General features: G+C 51.8%; 1 protein-coding gene across 2 annotated transcripts in view; it reads right to left on the bottom strand.

The window, feature by feature from the left end:
- LOC137412181 (macrophage mannose receptor 1) overlaps positions 1-17,608 on the bottom strand; it is a 234,998-nt gene that overhangs the window by 156,670 nt on the left and 60,720 nt on the right. For both annotated transcript variants that reach the window (XM_068097464.2, XM_068097465.2), the window contains one exon: positions 10,668-10,808. In XM_068097464.2, the coding sequence (XP_067953565.2) occupies positions 10,668-10,808 (141 nt within the window). The remainder of the gene's footprint in view (positions 1-10,667; positions 10,809-17,608) is intronic.

Here is a 17,608-nt window from a genome sequence, read left to right as displayed (position 1 = left end):
GCCATTGGGGAGGACTGTCTGCTCTTCTCTTTTACCAAGTCTTACCAGGTACGGTACCTACTACACCTACCTACTACCAACTACCTACCTACCTACTACCAACTACCTAACCTACTGATGCCATGGTGATGGGTAAAATAGTGGCAAGAGGTTTTGGCTTCGCCGGCTCATTGCGGCTTTGCAGTCGGTACTAGTAGCCGGCGAAGGCGGTGTTGTGAATGAACACGTACCTATTATGTTGAAAAGCCAGATTTTGCTGGATCCCTTGAGAATTTCGAAGCTTTGACGCACCAAATCGCTCAATGGAGGCCGCCATCTTGCGGATGCGGAAGTGTGCATAACAAATTGCGAAAAAGTTCAATAGGAGTTTGTTTCACCCGTCTTTGTTTGATTCACAATCTTATGCACCTCTAATTTGCAATTAAAATACTTTAAGACCAACCTAGTTCCCCGGGCCCTGGTTATCTTCAATGAAAATCGTCACCAAACACCGGAACCAATGAGATTCGAGCATTTGAAAAAATATTTCAAAAAAGCTTCTTACCACATTTCAGAGGCTGCAACCACATCAAATATTCTAAAATTGACGAAGAATTATATTTTAGAAATCTCGCGGCCGTAGGGGATAGTTTTTCACGGCCGGAAATATCCGAAGTTGAGACGGAATTCAACGAATTAATCAAGAAGGAAGTTTATAAATTTTTATCTCATCCAGAATGCAAATGGTGTCATTTTGAACGAGGTACGGTACCTACTACACCGACCTACTACCATCTACCTAACCTACTGATGCCACAGTGATGGGTAAAATAGTGGCAAGAAGCTTCGGCTTCGCCGGCTCATTGCGGCTTTGCAGTCGGTATAGATCGTGTGAAACATGGTTCGGTATTGCTTAGTGTGTAAGCATGCCTCACTCGTATAAATATACTAGCTGAGGTACCCGGCTTCGCCCGGGTTGAATAAGAATAAGACAAATATATGATGAAAAGAACATGTATATTTTAGAGCAATATCACAGTACATTTCCTACATGACGTTTTGTCAATTGTCAATTTCTCAAAACCTCTTGGTATACAACATTTCTGGTTTTCTTACTTGGTGCCAAGACATAAAGATTGCTTGGTTTTCCAACCCTCGAGCAGCCCACGTACAGCTGGCCATGGGAAGTACCCGGCATTGCCGGGCGGGGAAAGGGAGGGGTGGGGGAAGGGGAGGGGAGGGGAACGGGGGGGGAGGGGAGGAGAGGATGGGGAGGGGAGAAGAGGGGGAGGGGAGAAGAGGGGGGAGGGGAGAAGAGGGGGAGGGGGGAGGAGGAGAGAAGAGGGGGGATGGGGAGGGGGAGGGATGGGAGGAGGAGGGGAGAAGGGGAGGGGTGGAGGGGAGGGGGTAGGGTGGAGGGGAGGGGGAGGAGGTAGGGGGGAAAGGGAGGGGAAGGGAGGAGGGGAGGGGGAGGGGGGAGGGAGAAAGGGGGAGGGAGGAGGTGAGGGGGGAGGGAAAAAGGGGGAGGGAGGAGGGGAGGGGAGGGGGAGGGGGAGGGAGAAAGGGGGAGGGGAGAAGGGGAGGGGCTAGGGTGGAGGGGGGATGGGAGGGGGAGTGGAGTGGGTAGGGTGGAGGGGGGAGGGGTTGGGGAGGGGGGAGGAGAGGAGGTAGGGGGGAAATGGAGGGGAGGGGGGAGGGGAGAAGGGGAGGGGCTAGGGTGGAGGGGGGAGGGGAGGGGTAGGGTGGAGGGGGGAGAGGAGGGGAGGGGGGAGAAGGGGAGGGGGTAGGGTGGAGGGGGGAGGGGGAGGGTGAGGGGGGAGGGAGAGGGGAGGGGGAGGGGAGGGGAGGGGGAGGTGAGGGGGGAGGGGGAGTGGAGGGGAGGGGGAGGGGAGGGGGAGTGGAGGGGGAGGGGGAGTGGAGGGGGAGTGGAGGGGAAGGGGGGAGGGGAGGAAGGGGGAGGGGGAGGGGGGAGGGGAGGGGGAGAGGAGGGGGAGGGGAGGAGGAGAGGAGGGGGCGGGGAGGGTGGAGGGGAGGGGATGGGGAGGGGGGAACGGCTAGCTTGGCAAGCGATAGCAGGCTTTACCTCAATGAGGTAAAGGCTTTACCTTTACTTTACTGTAAAGTAAAGTAACTAAAGTAAACTTTAATAAACTAAAGTAAACTAAAGCAAAGTAAACTCCTCATTTACCTTTACTTTACTTTGCTTTAAAGGCTTTACCTTACCTTTACCAGGCTTTACCTTTACCTTCTCAATTTTACCTCAATGAGGGCTATATATATAGTCCGTGCTTGGAGCCTTCAAGTTCAACATAAAGTTTTTTTATGAAAAATAATGCAGATGTATAACAATCCACCAATGCAAGTTCAGAAATGAATGCAGATCCTTTACTTTGCGATACAAACGCAATTCCCGCCATTTCCACTCACGATCGAAGACTCCACAGTGACCGCGCCTCTTCTTCCTCCTAAAACGTCGTCTCACTTCTTTCACTCAAAATGCTCGAAATTCTGCCGCATGAAATTATGTAGAGGCCTCGTCGGGGGGATATAAGGTAGACAAGGAAGGCGTTGTAACAGAAGAATCAAAATAAAAGTGGAAGAACATAAGGAAATGGGAGCTATTCTGGACCCACAGCCAAACCCGACAAACCATTGCAATACACCCCGAACGTCTAGCGCCGCCACAAACTACACCATGGAATTGCAGCTGGCGTGGTTTTTTAAAACCATTGATATTAAAATAAAACGTAGCCTAAAACCACCGGGATTTTATGCTGATTCCGAATCTGTGTCTAAAACTTTTCTCCGATGTGTAGTTCTTGAGTTATAAGCGGACATCCAGACAGACACACACACAGACACTCCTCCTTTATATATAGAGACTAGCTGAGGTACCCGGCTTCGCCCGGGTTGAATAAGAATAATACAAATATTTGATAAAAATAACATGCATATTTTAGAGCAATATCACAGTACATTGCCTACATGACGTTTTGTCAATTTTCAATTTCTCAAAACCTCTTGGTATACAACATTTCTGGTTTTCTTACTTGGTGCCAAGACATAAAGATTGCTTGGTTTTCCAACCCTCGAGCAGCCCACGTACAGCTGGCCATGGGAAGTACCCGGCATTGCCGGACGGGGGAAGGGAGGGGAGGAGGAAGGCGAGGGGAGGGGAACGGGGGGGGGGGAGGGGAACGGGGGGGAGGGAACCGGGGGGGAGGGGAACGGGGGGGAGGGGAACGGGGGGGAGGGGAACGGGGGGGGAGAGGAGGAGAGGGTGGGGAGGGGAGAAGAGGGGAGAAGAGGGGGGGAGGGGAGAAGAGGGGGGGAGGGGAGAAGAGGGGGGAGGGGAGAAGAGGAGGGAGGGGGAGGAGGAGAGGGGAGAAGAGGAGGGAGGGGGAGGAGGAGAGGGGGGGAGGGGGAGGAGGAGAGGGGGGGAGGGGGAGGAGGAGAGGGGAGAAGAGGAGGGAGGGGAGGAGGAGAGGGGGGAAGGGGGAGGAGGAGAGGGGGGGTTAGGGGGGAGGTGGGGGAGGTGAGGGGGGAGGGAGGAGGTGAGGGGGGAGGGGGAGGGGGGAGGTGAGGTGGGAGGGGGAGGGAGAGGAGGGAAGGGGGAGGGGCAGGGGAGGGGGGAGGGGGGAGTGGAGGGGAGGGGGAGGGGGGAGTGGAAGGGAGGGGGAGGGGGGAACGGCTAGCTTGGCAAGCGATAGCAGGCTTTTATTTTTACCTCAATGAGGGCTATATATATAGTCCGTGCTTGGAGCCTTCAAGTTCAACATAAAGTTTTTTCATGAAAAATAATGCAGATGTATAACAATCCACCAATGCAAGTTCAGAAATGAATGCAGATCCTTTACTTTGCGATACAAACGCAATTCCCACCATTTCCACTCACGATCGAAGCCTCCACAGTGCCCGCGCCTCTTCCCCTTCCTCCTAGCCTCCACACCACTTCGTCTCACTTCTTTCACTCAAAATGCACGAAATTCTGCCGCATGAAATTATGTAGAGGCCTCGTCGGGGGGATATAAGGTAGATAAGGAAGGCGTTATAACAGAAGAATGTAGCGGTTACCGCTGGGTGTACACAATCGCCTTGCACCTGCCAGGACGCGGCCAGGGCGCAATCGCCATGCCGGGCTCGTCCGGAAGGGCCCAGACGCGCCTCTCCCGGGCATGCCCGAACTCGCTGTTCCCGGGCTCGCCCGAATCTCCCGGACACGCCCGGTCTCGTCTTTCCCGGGCATGCCCGCTCTCGCCTTTCCAGGGCTCGCCCAGAACGCCCGGGCATGCCCGCTCTCGACTTGCCAGGCCTCGTCCAGCACGCCCGGGCAGGTGCAGACTCGCCTTTCCAGGACTCGCCCTTGACACCCGGGCATGCCCGGTCTCGCTTTTCCTGGGCAAACGCTCCGGCATAAATGTGTATATATATTGCTGCCCGATAAACGGGCTTTTCAGAGTACCCGAGTTTGATACGTACAAGAAAGCAACTCGGACAAATTTCCGTCTTTGGTCGCGTCAATTCTTTCGACTCGCGTTGGAGCACAGCTCCTTCATTGGTGACCCCGAACATGGATACGGCAGTGGCTCTTAAACTGCCTACCTTCTGAGAGGCTCATGCGGCTGTTTGGTTTGCCCAGGCGGACTCCCAGTTCGCCCTGCGAGGCATCACCGCCAACGACACCCACTTCCACCATGTCGTGGCAGCACTCGGCTCCGCCACCGCGGCCCGTGCCCTGAGCCTCCTCGAGCACCTGCCAGCTGCTGACAAGTATGACGCGATTAAGACGCTCCTCCTCGACGCTTTCGCCCTCTCACCGGCGGCACATGCACGGCGCCTGCTTGACCTGCCCGAGCTCGGCGACACGCGCCGTCCGAGCGCATGGACTATATGCTCTCGTTGCTCGGTGAGCACTCTCCGGATTTTCTGTTCCGCGAGCTGTTCCTTCGCCAGCTGCCTCACCCGGTACGCCTCGCCCTGGCTGGCACGTCGATCACCGATCCCCGCACCCTCGCCAGGGAAGCCGACAAGATCTCCTCGGCGGGCCAGCACATCGGAGCGGATACCTGGAGCCCGCCGCCGTGAGAGGCGACGCCCACGACGCCCGAGCGCCCTGCGCGGTTGGAGGCCGAACTGCCAGTGCAACTGGCGGCCGCCACGCCGCGCCGACCGCTTCCAACACGACGGCCGGGGCCTCCACCTGACCAGGCGTGGTGTTATTACCAAGCCAGGTTCGGACACAAGGCTCGGACATGCCGACCCCCGTGCACTTTCGGCAAGTCGGGAAACGGCCGGGCCGGCGTTCATTACCAGCCATGAGCACCGGCCACTCGGGCAACTTGCTTTTTATTAAGGACAAAGCGTCCAGGCGGCGTTTCCTTTGTGACACCGGCGCCAAACTGAGCGTCATACCCGCCTCCGAGCAGGACAGGCGGAACGCCGTTTGCGGCCCCTCTTTGGTCGCTGCTAATGGATCGGCCATACGCACTTTCGGCCCGCGCGACGTCACCCTCTGCTTCGGCAGCCAGCGCTTTCAGTGGACCTTTGTGACCGCCAGCGTCCCCATGGCTTTGCTGGGCGCTGACTTCCTCTGCGCGCACGGGCTGCTGGTCGACGTCAAACGACGTCGCCTTGTCAACGCTGAGACCTTCAGCTCCCTGGCGTGTACGATGAGCAGCTCCGCGCCGACCGAACTGGCATGCGCCCTCCCGACGGCGAACGAGTTCGCTCACCTGCTCGCGGAATTCCCGGCCCTCACGCGGCCGACGTTTTCGGCCGTCGCAGTGCGACATGGGATCGATCACCACATACCCACTACGGGCCCGCCGGTCTACGCCAGGGCCCGCCGCCTCGACCCGGCCAAGCTCGCCATGGCAAAGGCCGAGTTCGATGCGTTGGAGCGCCTCGGCATCGTGCGGCGCTCCGATAGTGCGTGGGCCTCACCACTGCACATCGTGCCAAAGCCGGGTGGCGGATGGCGCCCGTGTGGCAACTACCGCCACCTCAACGACGCTACCACCCCCGACAGGTACCCGATCCCGCATATCCAGGACTTTTCCGCCCGTTTGGCGGGACGGGTCATATTTTCAAAAATTTACATGATACGGGGATACCACCAGGTACCTGTCCGGCCGGCCGACGTCCCGAAGACGGCCGTCATCACGCCGTTCGGCCTGTTCGAATTTTTTGAGGATGCCGTTTGGCCTCAAGAACACGGCCCAGGCGTTCCAACGCTTGATGGACGGCATGCTGCGCGACCTGCCATTTCTTTTCGTCTATGTGGACGACATCCTCGTCACCAGCACATCCCGCGCCGAGCACCTCCTCCACCTCCGAACACTGTTCGGTCGCCTCAGCGAGCACGCCTTAATTGTCAACCCGGCCAAATGCCACTTCGGCACGACAACCGTTGACTTTTTGGGCCACCGCATCACCAAGACCGGGGCCGTGCCGCTGCCGACCAACGTCGAGGCCATCGCCACGTTCCTGCGTCCCTGCTCCATCAAGGCCCTACAAGAGTTCCTCAGCATGGTGAATTTTTATCACCGATTCGTGCCCCGCGCTGCTCAGCTCATGCGGCCCCTTTACGAGGCCCTCCGAGGCAAGCCGGCCAAGCATGACATCGTCTGGTCCGCGGCCATGGACGTGGCATTCGCGAGCGCAAAGCGGGCCCTCGCCGACGCAACGCTGCTGGCTCACCCGGTGCTCGACGCGCCCATCGCCCTCACTACGGACGCCTCCAACTACACGGTGGGCGCCGTCCATGAACAATGGGTGGACGGGGTTTGGCAGCCACTCGCTTTTTTCAGCCGGCAACTCCGGCCGAACGAGTTAGAATACAGCACGTTCGACCGCGAGCTCCTCGGTCTATTCCTGGCCGTTCGCCATTTCCGCCACCTCCTGGAGGGCCGCCTGTTCACGGCTTTCGTCGACCACAAGCCATTGGTTTATGCAATGGCCAAAGTCACGGAGCCGTGGTCGGCCCGCCAGCAGCGCCATCTCTCCGCCGTGTCGGAATTTACCACGGACATACGGCACGTCGCCGGCAAAGACAACGCCGTGGCCGACTGTCTTTCTCGGGCCAGCGCGAACGCGGTCCACCTCGGCGTGGACTTCGCGCACATGGTGGCCGACCAGACCACCGACACCTCGGTGCAGGCCCTCCGGGCGGCTGACACGGGCCTCCGCCTGGCCGACATCCCCTTCGCGGACACTGTCCTGCTCTGCGACGTCTCCCAGGGCCAGCCTCGCCCCATCGTGCCCGTTACCTGGCAGCGCCGCATCTTCGCCTCCATCCACGGCCTTTCTCACCCGGGCCGGAAAGCTTCTCAGAAGCTGGTGTCGGCGGGTTTTGTCTGGCACGGCCTTCGACGGGACGTCCGTGACTGGGCCAACGCCTGCACGGCCTGCCAGCGGGCCAAGGTCCAACGCCACACCCAGGCCCCGCTGGCACCTTTCACCGTGCCTGAACGGCGTTTCGACCACGTCCACGTGGACCTGGTGGGTCCCCTGCCCCCATCGCGGGGGTTCAACCACCTGCTCACCATGGTGGACAGGACCACCAGGTGGCCGGAGGCCGTGCCCCTCACCTCCACCACCACCGCCGACGTGGCGCAGGCGTTCATCGCCACCTGGGTCGCGCGTTTCGGCGCACCGGCGGACATCTCGTCCGACCGCGGCCCACAGTTCACGTCCGAACTTTGGGGCGCGGTCGCCCGCTCGTTGGGAGTCACTCTGCACCGCACCACGGCCTACCACCCCCAAGCCAACGGGTTGTGCGAGCGGTTTCACCGCTCCATGAAGGCCGCACTCATGGCCGGCCTTCAGGACGATGGTTGGGCCGACCGGCTGCCGTGGTTCCTTTTGGGCCTCCGCACGGCCCCCAAGGAGGACCTCCGGGCATCCGCCGCCGAGCTCGTCTACGGCCAGCCGCTCCGCGTCCCGGGCGAGTTCATGCCCGACGCTACCAGTCCCTGGTCCGCCGCTCACCAGCGCTCGGACCTCCAGGAGGCCGCCCGGTGGTTTGCCCCCATGCCAACGTCCCGCCACGGTGGCCCCCAGTCCTACGTCCCCCCGGCGCTTCGCACAGCGGATTACGTCTTTGTGCGTCATGACGCGCACCGGGGGCCACTCCGGCCGCTGTACGACGGGCCCTTCCGGGTCCTGCGACGGGGCGACAAGTCCTTCGTCGTCGACCGGTCGGACCGGATTTCTGTGGACCGCCTCAAACCGGCGCATGTGGACGTCGACCGACCACCACGGTTGGCCCTTCCTCCGCGGCGAGGCCGCCCGCCGTCCACAGTTCCCCCCGCTCGACCACCCACCACCACATCGGACCCCCCCCCCACGTCCCCCCAGGGGTCGCTTCGGCCGGGTCATCCGGACCCCCGTTAAATTGACCCTGCCGGTGCAGGTGGATTCTGGAGGGGCGTGTGTAGCGGTTACCACTGGGTGTACACAATCGCCTTGCACCTGCCAGGACGCGGCCAGGGCGCAATCGCCATGCCGGGCTCGTCCGGACGGGCCCAGACGCGCCTCTCCCGGGCATGCCCGAACTCGCTGTTCCCGGGCTCGCCCGAACCTCCCGGGCACGCCCGGTCTCGTCTTTCCCGGGCATGCCCGCTCTCGCCTTTCCAGGGCTCGCCCAGAACGCCCGGGCATGCCCGCTCTCGCCTTTCCAGGGTTCGTCCAGGACGCCCGGGCATGCCCGCTCTCAACTTGCCAGGCCTCGTCCAGCACGCCCGGGCAGGTCCAGACTCGCCTTTCCAGGACTCGCCCTTGACACCCGGGCATGCCCGGTCTCGCTTTTCCCGGGCAAACGCTCCGGCATAAATGTGTATATATATTGCTGCCCGATAAACGAGCTTTTCAGAGTACCCGAGTTTGATACGTACAATAAAGCAACTCGGACGAATTTCCGTCTTTGGTCGCGTCAATTCTTTCGACTCGCGTTGGAGCACAGCTCCTTCAAGAATCAAAATAAAAGTGGAAGAACATAAGGAAATGGGAGCTATTCTGGACCCACAGCCAAACCCGACAAACCATTGCAATACACCCCGAACGTCTAGCGCCGCCACAAACTACACCATGGAATTGCAGCTGGCGCGGTTTTTTTAAACCATTGATATTAAAATAAAACGTAGCCTAAAACAACCGGGATTTTATGCTGATTCCGAATCTGTGTCTAAAACATTTCTCCGATGTGTAGTTCTTGAGTTATTAGCGGACATCCAGACAGACACACACACACACACACACACACACACACACACACACACACACACACACACACACACACACACACACACACACACACACACTCCTCCTTTATATATAGAGATATACAAAGTGTAACTTACGGGTGCAACACAATCCATATCATTCGGCTTGGAAAAATGGCGTACAAGGGCAGCTTCACTGACTCCACCCACCTATACACGATTTTATCCTGAATAAAAAGCTTACGGTCGCCATATTAGTGCTCACCGTGATGCGCAGCCAAAGACTCCTAAGAGCTGTCATATTCACAGTCACAATGCACTCCTATACATTTCTCCATTATAAAACGACCAAAGCAACAGTTATAAGGATTTTGGGCCGATAGGTATTACAGGCCTTGTCAAGATCGGCCTCAGCGATCGAGACAGCGGTCTGTTAACTTATGCACTGCCCAATTAACGACGTGGTAATGGTATTCTCGCAAGCAGAGATTAAAGCCATGTCATTTGAAATTTGTCCGAGACCTTTAACTATTTACTTTTTTAGATTTTCAATTCAAAATATTAGATTTTTGCAAAACCAACATTTATTTCGAAATAAAAATATATTCCTAAAAATCCAACCAACGGCCTGAACACGAGAAGATCTTCCTCCAATTGGGGGGACAAATCCATGTCCTCTATTATAAACGCCACTGGGGGTGCAGTGAAGCAATTACCGTACATTAATGAACAGGATTAAATAATTCAATTGATATATGTGGGAAAATTACATGCCTAAACCAGGAATCTAACACGTCCTCTGGAAAACCGTACCAGCGCGCTACCATCTGAGCTATCTGGGCGACCATGACTGAGCATGCAATTTTCCCACACATATGACCTTTCGTGTTCAGGGCGTTGGTGCTCCTATGGTTGGCAGTGAGTGCACCGGAAGCATTGACCGAAAGAGAGTGGCAATCATATGTGTGGGGAAATTGCATGGTCAGTCATGGTCCACCAGATAGCTCAGATGGCAGAGCACTAGTATGGTTTTCCAGAGGACCTAGGCTTGATTCCTGGTCTGGGCATGCAATTTTCCCACATCTATAAATTTAATTATTTAATCCTGTTCATTAATCTAATTATGATATACCCCCAATCTTTTCTAATCCCTATTCATGATCAAACTCTCCCCCCGACCCCCTCAATCCCCACCGACCCTCCAACTGCAACCCTATTACTTGCAGGTTACGTATATACCTCTCATCTTTTTGGATCTACCTATTGCCCTACTGTCAATACATTGATTCTATGCCCTGTCAGCTTACTCTTCCATGATCTGAAGATTTTGTTTAAAAAAAAAAAAGCAACAAAATGCTTACTGGTTGTTATTTTGACATGACAAGTGCAAGTACACTCGAAGAACAATTTAAGTACGGTATGCATAAAGGTGGATTAACGTATGCTATTATCACCACCAAAGCTGACCAGTTGTGGTTGAAGGAGTAGTGGTATCCAATTTCTTGCAAACGTATCCTCGTGGTTCACTGCAGTTGCTGAGCTGCCATTGGCCAAATGCTTCGAAGTTGATAAGTCCACACATCGCATTGACGTCCACACTCGGCTGCCCTGAAAGAAGAAATGGACAAACTCATGCACAGGAATATTTTTGTTGAGAAATTGCCCATTAAATCTTTTTACGGCACTGCCCATCTAGAACAGCGTTTGGCCGTATGTATATATGTATGTATGTATGTATGTATGTATGTATGTATGTATGTATGTCCCCTTAAAGGTATACCAATCAGAGCTGAGAATCTGGTCACATGACAGGGTGATGTGATTACGCCTGATGTCATTACAGCGGTGCTGCGGCTGACTCTCCACACTCCGCCATTTTGATTTATATGCCGTTCATGCCGAACATATCGGCGAACCTGTCATATATCACAATCGTCATGTTCTACCTTTACGTTTTTCATTCAGTGTGAAACACAAACAAACCGATTGTTAAAATGACCATGAAATATCGAAAGCATCGGCGTTACGTCTCTTCCAACAACATGGTAGGTATAGGCCTTTGGCGTTCTGACTCATCTTTTGCTTCGGACAAATTAAACCCAGGTTTCTTAATACAGTGATATCGTTTCAGTAGTATAGTTTTTGTAGTTATAATAACTAGCAACGGTACCCGCCCTATGGGCGGGGCTTCAATTGGGAGGCCCAAATGAAAAGGTAAAATATCAGAAATTTAAGTTTTATTTTATTTTAAACGATTCATATAAACATCCGTTATATCATATCACACAAAAATCATCAAAATCTAAACAGTATTTGTAGAATTTCAATAAAAGCCACATCACTGTTCATGTCGGTAAATATTATTCCATCGTGTTTCAAATCGTGATATCAACAGTTGATATCACGATTTGAAACACGATGGAATAATATTTACCAATATGAACAGTGATGTGGTTTTTTTAATTGAAATTCTACAAATACTGTTTAGATTTTGATGATTTGCGTGTGATATTTAACGGATGTTTATATAAATCGCGTCTTCAAATTGAAGCCCTGCCCTTAAGGCGGGTACCGTTGCTCTTCATATATAATGGCGATACAACAATTTTTACCGCTTTGCTTTGAAGAACGGGAATGAAGGGGGAGGAGCGTGTTAATATGTCTGGTTGAAGGCTTTGGGTGGTGAGGGGGCTTGGAGGCAGATTTTAATCTTACAGCCGCCATATTGGTGCTCACCGTCACTGCGATGCAAAGCAAAAGACGCCTCAGAGCTGTCACATTCACAATCGCTATGTCGTATGTACCCCCGATACGTGTTTCCTTCATTGTAAAAACCACCAATTCAACAGTTAAAAGGATTTTGAGCCGATAGCTGTTAAGGCCTTGGCAAGTGGAAGGAGACAGCGATCTGTTAGCGTATACACCGCCCAAATAGCAATGTGGAATTCTCTTGTGTAGAGATTAAACGTCATTTGAATTTTGGCCGAGGTCATTATTTACTTTTAATGATGTTTATATACGAATCGAAAAGAAGATAATTGTTTTTGGGTCGTCCTTTCCGCATATCTCATGGGATTGTGAGTTGGAGAGACGGCCGTGATGGCGGGGAGGGGGTTGGAATTCTCTCAAGCAGGGATTCAACCCGTGTCCTTGTAAAAGGTCTTTGTCCAAGGTCACCGAGTCCGATCGGTGCAGCCGTGCAGCGATCGGTGCAGCCGTTTGTGCGGCACCCGGGAAAACAACATCGTCACAATGAAAACATCGTCACAATGAACGTTATGCGAACGCGAATGTTATGCGGGAGTCCAAACCTGAGAATGCTGGACACCAAAGCTGAAATTGGACAAACTAAATAGCCTATTTTACTCCTGGAGATCACAGGATTATCCACCAAAAATATCGTTGCGATCGGTTCAGCAGTTTTTACGGTACCTTCGAATGGACAGACAGACAGACGGACAGACAGACGGACGGACATTTAGTGAATTATAGTAAGATAAAATAGTAAATATAACAATAACACTTTAATCGCAATGTCGTGAATGGAAAGTTGATGGATTGAAGCGGTGTAAAAGCGGAAGTAAGGAATTCACCCCGGTTTTTTTTAAAATAATATAATTTTCGTAATAATAACGTAACGTTATTATTATAGTAAATCTAATCATAACACTAATCCCTTTGTGGTGATTGCAACATTACTGGAGGCTAAATATATATCATATATATATATATATATCATATATATATATATATATATATATATATATATATATATATATATATATATTAAAATAGCGGCGGTTTTGTGTCCGGCCGTCATGCTACGTCATTACGTATATGATGTCATTATGGCGTAAACACCCGCTCACTTTGAGAGTGGCAGGAAAGGTCGTTCCTCTTTGGGATATATAGATTACAGTCGATATATGGTCGGGTCTCAAGAACATTGGGTGTGTGTTCATTTACCAAGTTTCTTGTGGAGAGATCGCCAAGTGGTTTATGCATTCGAGCAAGCACTCCATTCAAAACCCTTAAGGAACGGCTGGCTTGGCAAGCACTAGCTAGCTGCTTGGTAAATGAGCACACCTCCAAACCTTGTGGGTTATATAGATTACAGTAGATCTTCGCTCAGTTCTGAAAGTAAAATTTACCTCACGGATGTCGAGATTCCTCCATATTTCAATGTTTAATGTTATAAGCAGCATTAGCGACTGTTTGAAAAGCTAAACATATGTGTTTGTGGTTTATAATATTTTACAAGCCCGGCTATGCCGCTTTTAGACTTTTGGTCTTGTTTTTGTTAAGTTTGGATTTTTATCTCAACTGAAACTCAAGCGACACTCAGTAGAGAGCATACCCCCATCAGGTCAACACTTTACATTTTGTATCCCAGAGTAGCCCAGAAAATCACAATACAGAATCACATTTAATCAAAATCATCCGTCCACAACTTTTTGAGATATCCTGCTTTGTAACGTTTTTGGCCCTATCTCACAATTGTGAAGAATCAAAAATTATAGTAGCCGGATCTGGATCCGGATCTTTACCAAAATCTAATCATTTCATCCTTGTCACATACACTACCTCTGCCAAATTTTGTCCGAATCTGTCCACAACTTTTTGAGATGTGTTGTTCACAAACGGACAAACGGACAAACAAACAGACAGACAGGGGTGAAAACATAACCTCCATCCACCTTTGGTGGCAGAGGTAACAAGAACCCCAAGCATTGAGAGCCATGGATATTCAACCTCGGTGTTTATCAGACTTGGTGGTGTAATGGTTAGAGTGTTCGCTCTGAGTCCAGAGGTGGTCGGTTCAAATTCCCGGTTCAGTCGGTCATACCAAAGACTTTAACCATGGTACGTGCTGCTTCCTTGCTTGATGCTCGGCATTAAAAGGATAAGAGCACGGACAATCCCAATAGGTTGGTCGGGAGGAGGAAATTCCTGCTGAGTGCGGTGAAAAGGCGGTGCCATCGTTGTTACATCACTGGTACCCAGAGTACTCAGGGAAGTGACGCCACTTCCGCCAAGCTCAGTGGCTCTGTTTGTCTCATCTAAAAGTCTTGTATTGTGTCACATATGTTTGTCTGTACGTCCATGTGTGTGAGATGTGTGTATGTGTGGCAGCTCGACCAATTATGATCCTCAGATAATGTTTAAGAAAAAGCCCAAGATGTTATCATCGACTGGATTGATGAATTAACACCGAAATACAAGGAGAGGGAGAAGCAACAAAAGTCAACTCAGACATCTATCCGATAACCAAACCTGCAAGCTGGATCAATTGAATAGAAAGATGAGGAAGAAGAAACAGTCAGCCGATGGACGATCCCTGTATACTGCCATCCCTGATGACGAGGGTCTTTGTAAGCACTCCCACACGTTTTCATTCACCGGACTCCACCACCAAGCACAGAAACTCCTCTCTGCTCCACCAAAATAATTCCCACTCTCAACTGCTTTTTGTTTGCCAGTGAATCCTGAGAGCAGACGAATGGCGTAGCAATGAGCACCAACATGGCCTCACCTATGCAAATCCTTATGTCGGATTCATTGAGAAACAAATATTCGATCAATTTGATGGTCCCAGCCTATAATTACTTGGCCATTACATAGGCAACTCCATTGGTGCCACATCTTGTCGAAGATAGGATCTTGAACGATTTATCAACTTTGCCTTTGATTTCACATGGGAGATGTCAAGTGCCTCGGTCACCTTGTTCGACATTCATTTTTCAATCGAAGAGAATGGATTCGCCACCAACATCCATTACAAACCCATAGAGACAACTATCGGGGATGCCACTTCGTGGTGGTTGCACCCCACAATGTAAGTCGGTGGCCAAGTCTTCCCCATTCTTCCCTGCTTCCCGGATTCGTCAGGGCTAGTGCGGTCATGGTCAGAGTGCCGATTGGTCCTCATGGACTGGCGCTTCACCTCCGCCAACAATGGAGGTTATGTTTTCACCCCTGTCTGTTTGTTGATCTGTTTGTCTGTCTGTCTGTGAACAGAATATCTCAAAAAGTTGTGCACGGATTCGGACGAAATGTGGCGGAGAGTTAGTGTATTTGACAAGGACGAAAGGATTAGATTTTGGTGAAGATCCGGCTTCGAATCCGGCTACTAGAATTTTTTAAAGTAATTCTTCACCATTGGTAGATTGGGCAAAAACGACACATAGCAGGATATCTCAAAACGTTATGGACGGTTTTGGACGAAACTTGTTGGACAGGTTGTGTTTGTGACAAGAAAGAATGGTGTTTGTTCTGGTGTTTGTTCCCCTCCATCCCCTCCCTTACATGAAATGGTTACACAGTTGACACCGCACATGACAAAGCCGAATGATTCAACTCTGTGTTTGCCTCAAAATCTTGTGTCCCAAACCCATCTCTCTCTGTACCCACCTTACCCAGTCGAATCCAGCTGCTCCTGGAATCTGTGTCCTTCTCTCCTGACAAGCTGGAGAGGTTTTTGTCAAAACTCGACTCTGATTCTGCAACTGGACCAGACGGCATCAGCCTACGGGTCCTAAAATCCTGCTCTGCCGCTCTTTCACACCCTCTCTCTATTCACTTCACCCTCTCTTTTGCTCAAGGTCATCACTCATCAGCCATCAGCTTGGAAATCAGCCAACATCACCGCTTTACACAAAAAAGGTGCAAAAACAGATCTTTGCAGCTACAGACCAATCAGCCTGCTCCCAATTATCAGCAAAGTCATGGAATCCATCATTGCTTCAGATATCAAATCCTTCCTCTTCTCCAATGGCTTGATCTCCGATCATCAATTTGGATTCAGACCAGGTCATTCTACTCTGGGCATGCTGCTTCTGCTGTCTCAACAATGGAGGGAGGTCCTCAATGCCAAACAGGAATTCAAAGCTGTCTCCCTTGACATATCACGTGCCTTCGATACGGTCTGGCACTCAGCTCTGCTCACCAAACTCTCCTCCTATGGTATCCATGGAAATCTCCATGCATGGCTGGCAGACTTCCTCTCTAGTTGTAGTCAACATGTGGCCCTGAATGAGTTTCTCTCATCTCCCCTTCCTGTTCAGGCTGGAGTTCCCCAAGGCAGGGTTCTGGGCCCTGTGCTTTTTCTGGTCTTCATCAATGATCTCTCCAACTCTCTGGAAAATCCTCTCTATCTCTTTGCTGAAGACTCCACTCTCCGCCGCTCCATTCCTCATCCCTCAGACCAGCAGTCTGCAGCCTCCTCACTCTCTGCAGACCAGGACAAAATCACAGACTGGTCAAACAAGTGGAACATGTCTTTCAATCCTGACAAATCTCACACTCTCACTATGTCTCTCAGAAAAGACCGACTCGACAACCCTCCCATCTACTTTCTGAACAATCCTCTCCAAGAAGTTCTGTTACTCAAGCTTTTGCGTCTCACTATCTCCCATGATCTTTCCTGGGAAAACCACATTTCCAAGCTGGCCTCCAAAGCCAGTCGCCGAATGGGCATCCTCCGTCGTGCGAAGTCCTTCCTTGGCACACCTGAGCTCCTCACCACATACAAGGCTTTCATCCGCAGCTCAATGGGATACTGCTCTCCCCTCTGGCCTGGTGCTCCTGCCTCACACCGAGCTTGGCTTCACGCTGTTGGAACCAAAGCTTTCAGAATCATTGGAATCTCCTGCGATGAAGCTGATTGTGAGGGCCTTTCACTCACTCACGGCAGGCAGGTAGGTGGTCATTCTGTCTTCTACCGACTCCTCTCCGGCCTTGCTCCGCCAGCTCTATCTGTGCTCTGTCCCCCAAATATTCCTTCAGGTCGCACAAGATCTGCCAGCCACCCTCTTCTGGTGAAACTGCCAAAATCAAGTCTCTCTGCTCACCTTCACTCTTCATTCCTCTTTACTCCCGCCTCTAGAACAAACTCCCTCACTCTCTTCAATCCCACTCCTCCCTCCAGGTCTTTGAATCAGCTGTTCACCACCATCTCTTAACTTCCCCCAACCAAAACCTTGATCTCTTCAACCCCCGTTAATTCACCCCAGATCTACTTTCTTGAAATATGAACTTCTTTCCTGGAAGTCCTTTCAGTGTCCATGTGTTTTATACCTCTCCCACCCCCCCTTCCACTCCCCCATCTTCCCATGCCTCCTCCCCAAGCCCTCTCCCTCTCACAAATCTTCCGATGTCCCTGTTCTCTGCTGTTGTAATTGTGTGCTTCCCTCTCTCTCCAGATCTTGTCTCCCGCTCCCTTTATTGTAAGTTTTGTGTGTCCGTTTGTTTTTTCTGTGATTAATGTTGGCTTTTACACGAGCCTCGATGTTGTATACAAAAAAAAAAAAAAAATCGATTCCATTTTGGTGAAGAGCCGGATCCGGATCCAGCTAGTAGAATTGTTGAAGTGATTCTTTACCATTGAGTGATATGGCCAACCAGGTGGA

The sequence above is a fragment of the Myxine glutinosa genome, chromosome 7 (assembly GCF_964187855.1).
Source record: "Myxine glutinosa chromosome 7, kmMyxGlut1.1, whole genome shotgun sequence".
Classification (NCBI taxonomy): domain Eukaryota; kingdom Metazoa; phylum Chordata; class Myxini; order Myxiniformes; family Myxinidae; genus Myxine; species Myxine glutinosa.
Note: the sequence above shows the minus strand (reverse complement) of the source record. Positions and strands in the feature narration are given on the sequence as shown.